The sequence below is a fragment of the Anser cygnoides genome, chromosome 13 (assembly GCF_040182565.1).
Source record: "Anser cygnoides isolate HZ-2024a breed goose chromosome 13, Taihu_goose_T2T_genome, whole genome shotgun sequence".
In the NCBI taxonomy this organism is placed as follows: Eukaryota; Metazoa; Chordata; class Aves; order Anseriformes; family Anatidae; genus Anser; species Anser cygnoides.
This window is the reverse complement of record NC_089885.1, coordinates 12,518,696-12,532,479: the sequence shown is the minus strand read 5'-3', so window position 1 is coordinate 12,532,479 and position 13,784 is coordinate 12,518,696. Positions and strand designations below refer to the sequence as shown.

The window sequence follows — 13,784 nt, the reverse complement described above, 5'->3', positions numbered from 1 at the left end:
TCTACATGAGGATGAGATACCTCAGCACTGACCACATGGAACAAGGAGGTAACTGCTGTAATGGAAAAATGTCCCTCATGTTTTTCATAACAAAGTGGGATTTCAAACCAAGAAAGCACAGAAGAGAGAGCTCCAGGTCTTTGTTTGCTCCTTCCTCCAATCCAGGAAAATCCCATTGCTAAACAGAAGGAGGAGGAAAGATGCCCTTGAAGGAGCCTGCCAACATATACTCATTCAGCTGCCAGCTGTCTTACAGAACTGCTGAACAGCCAGAGTTAGCCTCATCTCAAATGCTTTCTTCTGCCTCGCACTTCTCCTTTGTAGCTAGTTGCATTACAGCAGCTATACATTTTAGTCATAGCTTCATAAAATAAATTAATTCTTTAATGTGAAACTTATCACTGATCCACCCCGCAATCCAGCCCTGAAGGGAACTAAGTCTGTTATACCACTTGGGCGATGGGGAGTAACTCTTCAACCCCCAGCACTGAGAACTGAAGTGCTGTGGGTCTCAGACACCCCAGACAGGATTCCTCCAGGGGGATTATTGCAAAACTGCAGCTGCCACAATCTCAAAAGCACAAATACCTGCTTTCAGATACTGCTCACACACTGACCCTGATTATAATAGGTCACTACATGCAGTACATACCAGTAGGCATGCCTGTGGTATCTGAGCAAGGGCAAACAGGAATGCTGGCCTTATCTGAATTATGCTGTTTGAGCAAGCATGGAGAAAGCATTTTACTCCACTTGACTCAAATGACCCACGGTGCTAACACGAGGGTTATAAATGTTCACAATTTAAGAAAGAAGAAGCCTACCACCAGGCAGCATTACTGCTGTTCAGCTCTGAGCCCCAGTGCAGAACATTTCTTGAACTTCTGCCTTGCAGCTGAGCTGGCACAGTGCTCAAACTTTGCATGTTTCCTGAAAATCATGCTTTGCTCTTCACAGAAAACTTGGTCCTCTTGCTCGATGTTTAAGCAGTATCTAGGGCAACCGGGATTGCCTTGGTGAGAAGACAAAACCAGCCACCATGAGCCAGCAAGCCACAGATCAAGTCCCTGCTCAACTGAACACTGGAAGCGCCTTCTGGCCAGGCAATAGCTTGGGTCAGACATCCCTTTTCATCACAGCAGTTCACAAAGGATATTAATGTCATTTTTATCTTCTCCCCTCCCTTAGCTTCTGTCTGATAGAGCATGCAGAAAGCAAGACAGAGGGACATCCTCTGGATTACAAATCCAATTACAGTTGTTCTCCCATCTCTGCTTCCTGTCATCTTTAAAGCTGTTCTCAAGCCAGCATATCAGTTCAACAAATGGGGCTGAGAAGATGCTGTGGACACAGAGTAACAGATGCTCTTCACAGATTCCCAATTAATAAAACAAAACCCAAATGACTACAAATATGGCTTTGTAAAACATTTACTAGCTTGCTCTAGAAGAAAAGCTGGGTAAAAAGTCCAAATGTACAAGTGACAGTCACAAAATGTAGAATTAAATGAAAAACAATAATGTTTTTGTGTTTAGTATCCTGTTTTCTTATGTGAAAGCCTACGAGACTGATAAAGATTACTGGAAATATAGAGTCTTTGATGGTTTCCACTAAGAAGGAAATAATTTCCATTCTTTCTTCCTCACAACATTCTTGCATAAGAAGAGATTTGATTTCATCCAGGGACAACAACTTCGATAAAGAAAACAGGAGCCTGCATATGGGTTTACTTTCTCTTTCCACGTGTGAGATTCTCAGGGTTGAATGCAAGCAGAGTCACATTTTACTGCTGGTTGATGGGCCTAGGGATGCCAGGGACAACTTCTGGTGTCAGCACTGGATCCAAAGTTTGCTGTGATCAACAGATCAACAGCAAGGGCTCTGCTAAAACAGGTGGGCTTTGGACCTCCCTACCACTCTCCTGGCATTTACACACAATTCAAAAACAAAACACAGAGAGAGAGCTGTGAGCCAAACGAGACTATGGCTGGCACAAAAGCTCTCTATGCTGCAAAGGCAAGAACACTGCTGTCCGTGCTAAACACTGCATGTTTAACTCCACTTCTTTAACCTCATATTTATTATCAGATAAAATAAACTTGGGTTATCGCTTTAAGAGACATTCACCTGGATATCAGCAGCTGCTGTAGCTATTAATTAGTGTTAAAGAACTGACTCCCTGAAGCCTCTCAGAAAAGGGAAAAGAAAACTAAAACAAATCTGTTTGGTTTCTTAACAGAAGTGTCTTGCAAAATGCCTGCACATTTCTCTAATAATCACTATCAGACAGCAACAAGTAAACCCCAACAGACACCAGCCTCCTTACTTGCATTATGAAAGGAAAGGCACAGGTTTCAGGAAGCAAGCTCTTCAGTGGCAAATTGAAGGATGTCAGTTTTTGAAGTGTTCTAAAACATAAAAATTCCATATTCCTCATATGTCAGCAAACTAACTGCAGTACACTTCATGTGCTAATGCAGTAACAATGCACCTTCAGGGATGGATTAGGTCTAGTTTTATCTAACTGTTCCAACAGAACAACAGTGCCAAACCTGTGTTGGTTTAAAGTCAAAGATAAAAGGGGGGTTGAACTTTGAAGAATCTCTCTGCATGCAATGAACACAACTGCAAACAGAGGAATGTAATTACTGCCTGTGTCTCAGCAAGTTGCTGACCTTTACTTAAACCTTATGAGAGCACTGAACAACCCAAGTCCAGAAGGAAAACTAGCAAACACCAATAAAAGATTGAAGAAATAAATGATTTTCCCACCTGCCCCTCTCTTTTGCTAAATGACTTCTCTTCCTTTGCTCAACCACTTCTTTCCAGTGGTGCATGTGAACAAAGAGGGATGTGGCTCCTCCTCACAGCGTAAATGCTGCCAGGGCTGAACTTCCCCCTGGAATCACAAGATGATGCCTGAACTCATGTTCAGTAGCAGTAGCCTCAAACAGGAGACACCAGCATCTCTCTCGCCCCCAGGAATGGATATAGTAGAATGGTCAATCCATTTTCTGCACAAATCACTTACAAACTATCAATATCTGCTGCCATCCCATGTAAAACTTTTCACTGACATTTGATGACAAAATCAAACTAATCCAGGCACCCATGACAGAAATCCTTAAGTAGTTCCCCTGCTACAAACTCAGCTTATCAACTGCTATAGTCTTCATCACCTGGGCAAGATAACTCTTGCTGATATGCTAGAGAGACTAATGCCCCCCTTGGTAATCATGATAAAAAGCTCTAGTGAAATAATACTGGTGATGCCACTCTAAGCATGTTCCTCAAATTGAATGTCAGTGAGATAAGGGGAGGTTTAGCTGAGAGCTGGAGGCCCTTTAAGGACATTATTAGGACAGCTTGCATAAAGGGACTTGCTCAGCCTGTGTAAGAGAGGAACACTTAGGGCAGAGCAAAAACCTGTTAGACACATCATCACTTAATCTAAGATGAGCTTTTACTGATCCTTGCAATCACAGATCTTTCATACTTCTACAAATAAATCTCCTCAATAAAACAATGATGTAGTATGAAAATTTTATAAAGTATTTTACATCCTCGTTCAAGTTTAATGATTTACTATACACACAAACCTAGTATGTCTACCTGAAACTGAAACTGTGATATCAGTAGCAAGTCAGAGAAAGAATGAAAAGAAAGAAGTCCAGTTCTAACACAAAACATACGTTCAGCAGCACATTTCCTTTTTTGCTACTTGTTTTCAAACAACCAAACAAACAAAATAGAGACTTGTTTGGCAAGATATATCCTTGAAATGGTAAGAAACAAAAAGTGAAGAAAAAGTATTCAGTGACAGGTTGATGCAGTGTGAGTGTCCCAAAGATTCTCAGTCACCTAAGAAGCTGTTTATTCTCTCTGATAAGAAAAGCAATTGTGAAAAGTCTGCTTATGGCAGTGATGCAAAGAACAAAATTTGGAGCTGATCTGTTTTTCGTGCTCAGATGCTGTCAGCCAGGTATGCTGCAATGTCCAGGGACAGACATCCTGCAGCCATTTGTTACAGTAAACAATGCTTACTGTCACACAAATTCTGCTGTCCACATACTTACGCTGCTGGCTATAAAGCTTAACATAAAATTCCCAGGCCACATTTCCACTAACAACAGCTGGTTCAGGAGAAATAAATGTAAGAACTGCGGCTGGCATTGAATTTAAAGGATGGCCTCACGTACTGAGTTTACACTGTTACTAAGGAAGTAAACCTGAGCTGGAAAGCCTGCAGGTCGTGTAATTTGGATGCCCTCTAGTAAGTGACCAAACCCTGAAGTTTCTGAGAAGCAGAAGAAAATGTCCTGTGGTAGCAGGCACACAGCTGGGCCACAGGAAGCTTCAGAATTATATTTTACTTATTTTTATATCAGAAGCAACTTGTGTGCACCCTTCCACACCACTGAAGTTCGTTCATTTATATTTCAAAATTGAAATTACTTTTATATCAATATTACCCAGTTAATATTTTATCTTGCATCATAAGGTGTGTGTTTAGAGTTTGACTACATCCGCATTGCTCCTGCTAAGAGCTACATGGAGATCTCTTTCTCTCTTTAATCTGAAAAGTGGCCCAAGGTCACCTCACTCAAAGTAAGACATAGGGATTCTGGCAAGACAGGTTAAGTCTATGCATCACGAGTGAAAACCTTTCACTTGCAACAGTGCTAAGTCTGAAGACATGAAACATGATCCTGCCAGCAAGCTCACAGCGATAATTTATTTTCATTTTCAATTGTGCAGATATTTCAGTTGCCTGCATTTCTATTTCCAGCCTCTGCATCGTGCTGTCATGAAACTTGTTTTCACAAGATGCTCTTCTCAGCACTTCACAGCACCCACTTTTTCTCTAACTGGACACAAAATGTTGCTTGGGGTTCATTTGCTAAGACACAGGACAACTGACTGTGATGCGCTTTAATATAGAACAAAGAGGACATTGGAAAAGATTTGTTTGAAAAGCAATTGCCAACAAACAGGAGGACTCTGTTAATGTTCCTCTGCTTAAAAACCCAGTCATGAGTTTAGGCTTGTGCAACCTGCCAAATTCATAGCTCAATGATCAAAGAACTTCTATAATATATTTTGCTGTCAGCATTAACATTTCAGGAAAATGGAATGCAAAAGCTACTATATTAAGATAAATGATATGCTTTTTCCTTCCGATTTTAAATTCTGATTCAGGAACAGAATTCAGAATTCTTTACTTGGGATACATTTAAGTTTCTTCAGTCCAGCTGAAGCAGGATTTAAGAAATACAAACTGACCAGCCTGAACTAAAGTTATGCTTAGAATTTGATACTCAGTCGTGTACAGAAATGCACAGATTCTTTTCTGATACTTGATATTGAAGGGGGGTGAATTTGTTTAACCTATTTAATCCTCTTGAAAATTTTCATCAGAACTTTCCAAGCGACAAGTAGGTAAGAGCTAGAAGATAACAATACACTTTGGGTGGGTTCTTCCCTTTCATTTCATGTTCAGTTTATTCCTTTGTCACATTTCTGCATTCATTTATGAAGTAAAAATAGTTATGCTAAAATAAGCTAGAGACATACCAAGAGTAATTTTCTTTCCCCATTTAGTGCAACCTAATGGAGAAGGCTCAAGTAAATGGATAAACACTATCCATGCGTTGGGGAGGGTGGAAATCCAACAGCATTTCAGTGTCCTGCTTCTCCACACCCTGATCAGACTGGAGAGGGATTATTGACTCTGCCTGTATCTTCAAAAAAAGGTATGCAAGCAAAGACTTCCCTGGACCAGCTGTATCTGCATCATAAGGAATGAAGAAAACATCCCCAAAACCCAGCCAGCACTGTACACCCTCTCAGCTGTGATCCCAGCACAGGAGGGCACCCAGGCATGGGCTGTGACGCACCTCCCTTCACCTCCTGGGAAGCTGCAGACATCCCGCTGAGTGACTGCTTACACCTTCTTCCTAAAGGCTTTTAGATGCTGGGGAATAAATACAGCACCTATTGCCTCACTGATGGCTAAGAAACCGTATGTTTGGAAAAGAAAAGTGCCGTTACGTCTCCTTTCCGAACTCTTTCTTTTAAAGTTCATTATTTCACCTGTTTTGCATCCTATTACAAATGCAGACTGCTAAACGTCATACAAGAGAGCTAGGCAGGCATGAAGTGTTTGAACTCTGAAGCAGAACCAAGTCACCTTACCTATCCTGGTTCAGGTACCTTTGCCCTTGGAGGGTAGTAGAGTCCATAGTTCTCATTTCCGTCATGCTGAGCCATTCCCCACCCTGTAACTCCAGGAAGAGGTAGCTCTATAGCTACCTCTTTTTATTTTTTATTTTTGCTTGTTTTCATAACCTTTTTCTAGACAAACTTCTTCAGAAGTAGCCCCTGCAGCACCCAGACATCAAGGATCATATTACATTTGTAAAGCAAAAACCTTACAATACTGTACTGGAAGTGACAACTGCTTTATGAAAGAAAACGTAGAAGTTAAATTTTAAAAGTAGTCTCCGTCAGACTACTTTTTATTCAAGCAAATAAAGGTAATACAGCATAGGGGAGAGGTCATACAATCCTTCTGAACTTGTCCCAAGTATCTCTCTAATAGACCACATTGAAATAATTCTGCTCCAAATGTTTTTCTTCACATAATTCCTGATGTTACACTGTTATCTTGTTATCATTTCTCCTTTTCCTACCTATTTAACTGCTGCTTTACTTATCATTTTTTACCAAAGTGATACAAAAGTGTCTTGTTTTATGCCTACTCCTCATTTACTATGACTTCAAACTCTCTAGCTCAGTACTAGAAACAATCCAGCTGTGGCAGAGTATAATAAAGGCTATAAAGCCCACACAAGAGGCAGTAAATATCTAGCTGTTAGCCTGCCTTGAATTCTACGCTGCTTTACTTAAACTGCCACCAGAATTTGAGCAAGTTTAACTGCAGTGACTGCAGTGTAGATCTCATTTGTATTGGCTGGATTTTATGTTCAAATTCTTTGCTAATGCTATTTTCTGCTTTGTTTACACAGCAGTTTTATCGTTCCATTTGTCTGTGTTACCATCATTATTGGCATATTGATATGTATACAGCAGCAGTGCTTCAGCATTGGAAGTGGTGATATTCTGAAAAATGACTACTTATTTTTGTCAGTGACCAATCACAATGAAAGATTTCTATTTCCCAATAATCATTTGTTATATTCAGTCATGCAGGCCAGGTAAATTAATTTGAGTATCCTCTTAAAAATCCTAAATGAAAATTGGAGTAACACTGTTATTCATTAAGACACGGTTAAGATCGTAAGCCGCATTTCTTACCTATGGATATGGTCCAAACTGCAGCAATTTTCATAATAGCCTTGGTGCGGGAATTGAAGCGGCTGTGCTCAATGGGATTGCGTATTGCTACATACCGATCAAGAGAGATGGCACAGAGATGCATAATAGATGCAGTTGAAAAGAGCACATCTAGGGAAATCCATATAGGGCACAACTGTTTAGGCAAAGGCCAAGCATAATCTGAAACATAGAGAGAAAAGAAATGAAAGGAAAAAAAGAAAAGGAAATAATTTGGGAAGCTAGGCCATCATTTCTGAGAAATTCTTGGATATTTTCACTCTACCAGTAAGAATACTAATAGCAGTAAGGAGCACATGCATGAGTAGTGGACAAGGAAATCTCTCTCAGGGCCTCTCTTGGGACAGCCCCTGGCTCTGGACACTCCGTAAACCCGTAGCGAGTTCTCAAACATCTGTTTTCTATGACTCAACCTACCAGTAGCTAAACATGAAGGAACATTAGTTTGGCAATGTCTCCAGGTCACTGTTCTTGCCACAGTCCTCTTCTTGAACTTTCCCTCAAATTTTTACAAAATCAAATATTCCTTTCAATTATAATAGATCAGTCATAGTTTTTCAATGGATTACATAGTGCTGTGTGGCGTTAATTTTACTCAGATCTATTCTTCTTCATAGTTTCTGTCTTCTGAGAAGAAAGGTATAAGGCATTTTTTCTACAGACTGTCCACCAACTAGCTAATTTACACTGTTTCACCTTAAACATTCTCCCTAGATGACCTGTCTTAATAACAGAGACCTGTCTTAATACTTGCCTCCTTGCAATACTCTCTATTGGTCGACTGAAGTTTAAAAATTGCTTTGAAGGTAGACAGAACTGAGCAGTACTATTTACAGAAAGAAGCATACCAGCAAAGTGAATGGACTAGATAGCCACATCTGTAAGCAGCTGGCAGGCAGCTGGTCTGCATGTCTGTATTTATTAGTCAGTTTACTCAGTGCTGAAATACATCTTGAGAATAAAAGTGACCCAGAAAGATCCCCTGGGGGCACCAGTATTTATATGAAAACTCAGAGAAAACTGCTTTTTGAACGATATCCCCATGTACTAATGTCCAGAATGGGTTGCGTGAGATCAGTGATGTGTCCTGCCAAGTACTGGGCTTCTAGCACACTTATCAAAACAAACCAACAGCATATGCAGCAGCTGGAAACACAACAGACTTCACACTGGTTGCATAATGAGGTATTCTTGTGTCTTCATTCAGAACATGGATATCTAAAGCAATCTTGACGTCTACCCCAAAGATCAGCAACATCACTTTTTGTCATAGTAAAAATGATGCAGCTCCATTTTACCAATCTTGAATAGAAAGACAGAAACATTAGTCACAGAAAGCATGTTTTGAAACAAATGACCCAGACAAAGAGAGACTCATATTACCTTACACGTAAAAACCCAAGATCAACTGAATCAGAGGAAATTATTAAGAACTGTCCCAGTGAAGCCCAAGAACGATTCACAGGATGCTGGGCAGAACAGGCCAGACACATTAGCTCATTTTACCACTGGAAACACTAATAAGAAGTGCTAAGTAACTCACAGAAACCCACAGAGGACCTTAGCTCTGGGGAGATACACCCGTTATTTCAGCAAGTCTGGACTACCCCTAGTGGGGGGACTGATATTGGACTAAAATCCAAATCTTCAAGTATTTAAAAGATCCCTACCAAAGGAAGCTAAGTAAAGTGCATTGTGGCTAGAGCATCTTTGCTTTAAAAAGCACCTCTGCTGTACAGATCAATCAAACTTGCTTAAATTATAACTCAACCCCTTTATGAAGTGGCGATCAAATTCCAAGCCTCCTGCTCTCCTTTGCAGTAACTTAGGATATTGTTGCCATTAACCTGCAATTGAGTTGAGAGCTTCAGTTAAGCACATATCGTTTTGTTTTATTTTTTTTTTTTTTCTTTTTTTTTTTTTTTTACAATTTCCTTTTAATTCCAGTTGTGTTCACTCTTCCTAGCACCAGGAGGCTCCCAGGGCTGATGCTGCTGTAGCACTCCAGTGAAAGCTCCAGAGAAGAGCAAATCTGATCTCCTTCAAGTGGTGCAGGTGCTTCCTGTTCAGCCCCAGGCTTTTGCTGCCAGCTCCAGCTAAAACACATTCAGTGACACTTTATTACTTGCTGCTTTTCCCTCTGAGTTGCTAGAGACAGCTTGCTGATGCAGGCTGAGATGAGGTGTGAGCACAAGACCTGAAGAAAGGCACTGGGGAACGTGCTGTGATGGATGGAGTGGTCCTGCTGAATACAGACTGATGGCAGCAGCCTCTGCTCAGAGGGATGTTGATGGGGATGGCTGGGTCTCCCCATCAGGCAGACAGCCAGAAAATCTCCGGTGTCTCCAGGAAGGGCCTCCAGGCTCCCTGTGCGTGGGAGCATCTCCACTCTGATACACAGAGCTGCAGAGGGTACCATCTGATTCTTGACATTTACTAGACCTGGAAGAGGTTTCTACAGCAACCAGCTTTCCAGCACTACTGAATGATGAATAGCCTCTGCTACTTTTTCCTTTAAGCTCTCTGAACACTCCCCATAACTGATTCCCCCTGGAACAACTTCTGCTATTGATGTGGACTAGGCAACAGCACTATAACCAAGGAATTAGCAGGAGTGAAAGCAACCGTAAATGTTCATACCCATGGTGAGAGGTTAGAAGCTTCTGCTGTCAGCCCTGGCAGAGCAGGAACCACAGCCTGCTCCAGAGCTGAGCATTTTCTCACACGCAGCTGCAAACAGATGAAAGTAATGCTTCCCAGAATTTCTGCCCGGGCAAGCTGTCAGGATGCGTTTAAAGATGAAGGTGATATGAGAGCCCTCCTAATGGCTAACCCTTTTAGTCTTTACTGTCCCAAGGCACTCTGTTATGCTTCCAGCTGAAAAGGCAGTTATATGAGGAGATATTTTACTTTCTCAGGAAGTATCCTAAAATGATCTGTGATAATAAAATGTCACTCCGGAAATTTGTAGAATGGAAGCTTGTAATTCATGACTATACCTTGATATGAAGGGCATAATAAATATTCCATCTCAAAATGCAGTTACTTTTAAGTAAGCATGGTGTGCGCATTCAAGAAACACCTACACAGCACATGAAGCCAGTAATTTGAGCAAAAAGAAAAAAAGTTAATTCTATTTCTGTTTAAATAAATGTACAAAACATAGGAAATGTACCCTGTGACTATGCCAAGGTGGAAATAAAGATTACAAAAACAACTCTGTTAACAATGTTAGACATTTAAAACAATGTTATCCTCAGAAATACTCTATCTGCAGAAAATAACATTTCTCTAATTAGTTCTATTTTCTCTCATTTCATAAACAAACCATAGCAATTAACGTATATTTAGAAGTGCAGATGACTGAGTGCAACACATTCTTGGACCCCAGCACTTCTAAGTTTTAGTAAATGCATTTCCAATTGAAAGCATGCATCTCAGTCTAAATTTGCTTCTGGGGAGAATGAAACAGTGCCTAACACCTGGGCAGCCAAACCAAAATTCCTGGTAAGAAGTTCTGATTTTTGTACCTTGAATTAATCTATGCTCTTGAAATTAGTCTCATACGTAATGCATTAGCTGGTAAACCTTATAGGAGAGTGCTGAAGAAAATTTGATGAATCCAGCAGAACAAAACAAAAGGAGATATTCTTTAACTTAGGGTGTGATTAAGTTGCACATTTTTTTTGCTTCCAGATACTTTATGGATGCTAGAAGTTTACAGTGGACAAATTAATAGATAAAAGTGTAAAAAATGTAGATAAAAATCATAGATAAAAGACCATTGCCATGCTAGTTCTTCTAGATCAGTGTTAGCTTCTGGTTCTGATCAGGATAAAAGCACAAGCTATGAAATCCTATAAGGAAGTTCCTGGAGAATGCCCATGTGTATTGCTTCAGCCTCCAATGCTGAAGAGCATGGAACCCAAGCTGCTGTGGTTCCTCACGGGAAACCTGGGACAAATACTCATATTTAACCAGGAGTCAGGGTTCACAGGTGGGATTTCATCTCCAACACTTCACCAGATTGAAAAAGCAAACCACAATTCCTGTGTGTCAGTAAATGTTGAGATGGGCTCAAAATGTTGGCAGCAAAATACAGAAACTCAAAAATATTTTGGCAAAGTTGCAGGCCATCTCTGTCTGCAGCTAATTTGCTGTCAGATGAGAGCTCCCTTAAATTTTTTGTGCTTTCCATCAAGAAAGATGGCAGCAATGAAATTTAATCACTTTTGTCAGAGATTTTATGTATATGAATAAAAAGTGTTATATAACACTGTTATTACGGTCATTGTGCTGTTCACTGCATGAGAGTCAAAATTACTAGCCACTGCAGCAGGAGGGGACTGAATAATCCAAAGCATAGCAAGTGGGCGCAAAATTAAATATGTAGAATGGTAAAACAGAATTACTCCAGATTGAAGGAGAACGGATGAACCAGGAAAAAAAAAAAAAAAAGAAAAAAAAAGTGTTAGAACCTGCAGCTGGAAATATTGTGGGATTGCAAAATAGACTGAAGCTTCTTTCTCCCCAAAGCCTCAAACAAAATCTCATGAGTTTTCCACGGCTTTTTGCACTAAGCTGGAGTAGATCAAATTGTTGTGTACACAAACACACCCCACGCTAAAAATGGACTTGCCCACCATATTTACATTTCAAAAAATTATCGTTTGTAGATATTTACTACTTCTATGGCAGTATCTGCTCCAGGATACCTCCAGGGAATATGCAGTGCAACACTCAGGACAAATCTGGTATAATACTTGGTGACAAAATACCTGTTTACATCACAATAAAGCTAAGAGTTATGTAAAATTCATCACTGTAGCTTCAGAAGTTTTTCACGGCAAACTCACACTAAGCTGCAGCAGTCGTTTCCTTTCCAACCATAAACAAAAATTTGGAAAAGGCTTCAGAGTATACTTATTGTATTTAGCCAGTGCTTTAGATCTGTTGGGAGGGATAAAAGGGTAAAAAAACACCCTTCAAAATCACAGAGGAAGAGTAAGGGTATATTTTGTCCTTTAGGATCCTGATTTTATATATATATATATGTACATACACGCACAGATAAGACATATATACATACTCATATATATATATAGGAAAACAAAAACAGAAAAAGAGGTGCAGAATAGAAGAACTAAAGATGTTTCTCTGTTCAGATATAGCCTCTTTTAACGTTGTCCATTGGCTTGGCCAAAACCTAGAATGCATGTAACATTTCTTCTTTTGGGGTTCTGATACATACTGTATGCATTTTTCACTTTAGCTACTAAGTAGGTCTTGAACTAATTGAATTAAAAACATAAGGAAACCATTATGCTTGAATTAATCTTAATCCCAGCACCAAGCACGATTTCCCAGCAGTTAACATGGCAACAGAGCACAGTTTTTCAGCACCTCCTGGTTGTTCTCTAGATGCCATGGGTCCATTTCAGGCCATGAGCTAATCTATGTAGTATTCTTGCTCACAGAAAAGTCGATTACAAAAGGAGATGCCTCACTTAATTCTATGAGAAATGAGGATACTCTTTTTATTCAGTGTTTTTATGCCTAACAGAATGATATTCAATAACAGCAGCCACTCATGTTACCTTGGTGTAACTGAGAGCAGTGTGCAGATGATGTGAAAACAGCAATCCAGAAGATGTATCTGAAAGCTGTCACTTTCTGATGGATTTTTGCAGAATCCTAAGAAGATTCTTTCACGTATTCCAGGAAAATACAATACCGTGGTTTGTGGAAAAGAAGCCTACTTTTGCCCCCTGCTAAATGTTGTTTCATCCCATTACCACCACTAGCATATAGCCACTGAAGCATTTTATACTAGCCAGACTTTCCCATGTTCACTACAAAGTTTCAGAGCAGGCACAGGCTTTACAAAAATAGAAAGCAATTACATACAGTTCTAACATTGCTGCATCACATTATTCCTAAGGGAACTAAAGAATTCAGATTATTTTCTTTCTCTTTCTTATCTAGGAAGTGAAGTATTTCTTAGCCTGAAACACCGTATCAGCAAGTGTAAAGTTACGTATCTCTTTTTCGCTCCTTTATTTCCCTCAAATTTACATAGAAAAATGATTCAGAGACAGCCGTATCATTTTGAGAGTCATACAACCAAGTGTGTTGGAAATCTCCATTGTGCCTGAGAAGTACAGAACGTCTTGTTGAACCCCCGCCGTCCTCAGTCATTACCACCACATCCACAGAACAGATCACACTTGTTCAGACAAGCTTCCTGGCTGTAGGAACAGCTGGTCTCAAGGGAAGCACTACCAATGCATCTGATTTCATCACCAATAGAGTGGTATTTAATGTTTTTTCTGAAATACTGAACTCCTGAACACTGGGTTACATGAGAACTTGAAGTTCAAGTTTCCAGTTTGCATTTTTCTAGAGAAGAAAAGTCTATCCCAAAGCTA

At 40.0% G+C, this 13,784-nt stretch overlaps 1 protein-coding gene across 7 annotated transcripts in view; it reads right to left on the bottom strand.

Moving 5' to 3' along the window:
* HTR2C (5-hydroxytryptamine receptor 2C) overlaps positions 1-13,784 on the bottom strand; it is a 282,289-nt gene that overhangs the window by 4,340 nt on the left and 264,165 nt on the right. For 6 of the 7 annotated variants that reach the window (XM_048080682.2, XM_048080671.2, XM_013183337.3 and 3 more), the window contains one exon: positions 7,318-7,518. The exons of the other annotated variant lie outside the window; for it this stretch is intronic. In XM_048080682.2, the coding sequence (XP_047936639.1) occupies positions 7,318-7,518 (201 nt within the window). The remainder of the gene's footprint in view (positions 1-7,317; positions 7,519-13,784) is intronic. 7 annotated transcript variants of the gene reach the window in all.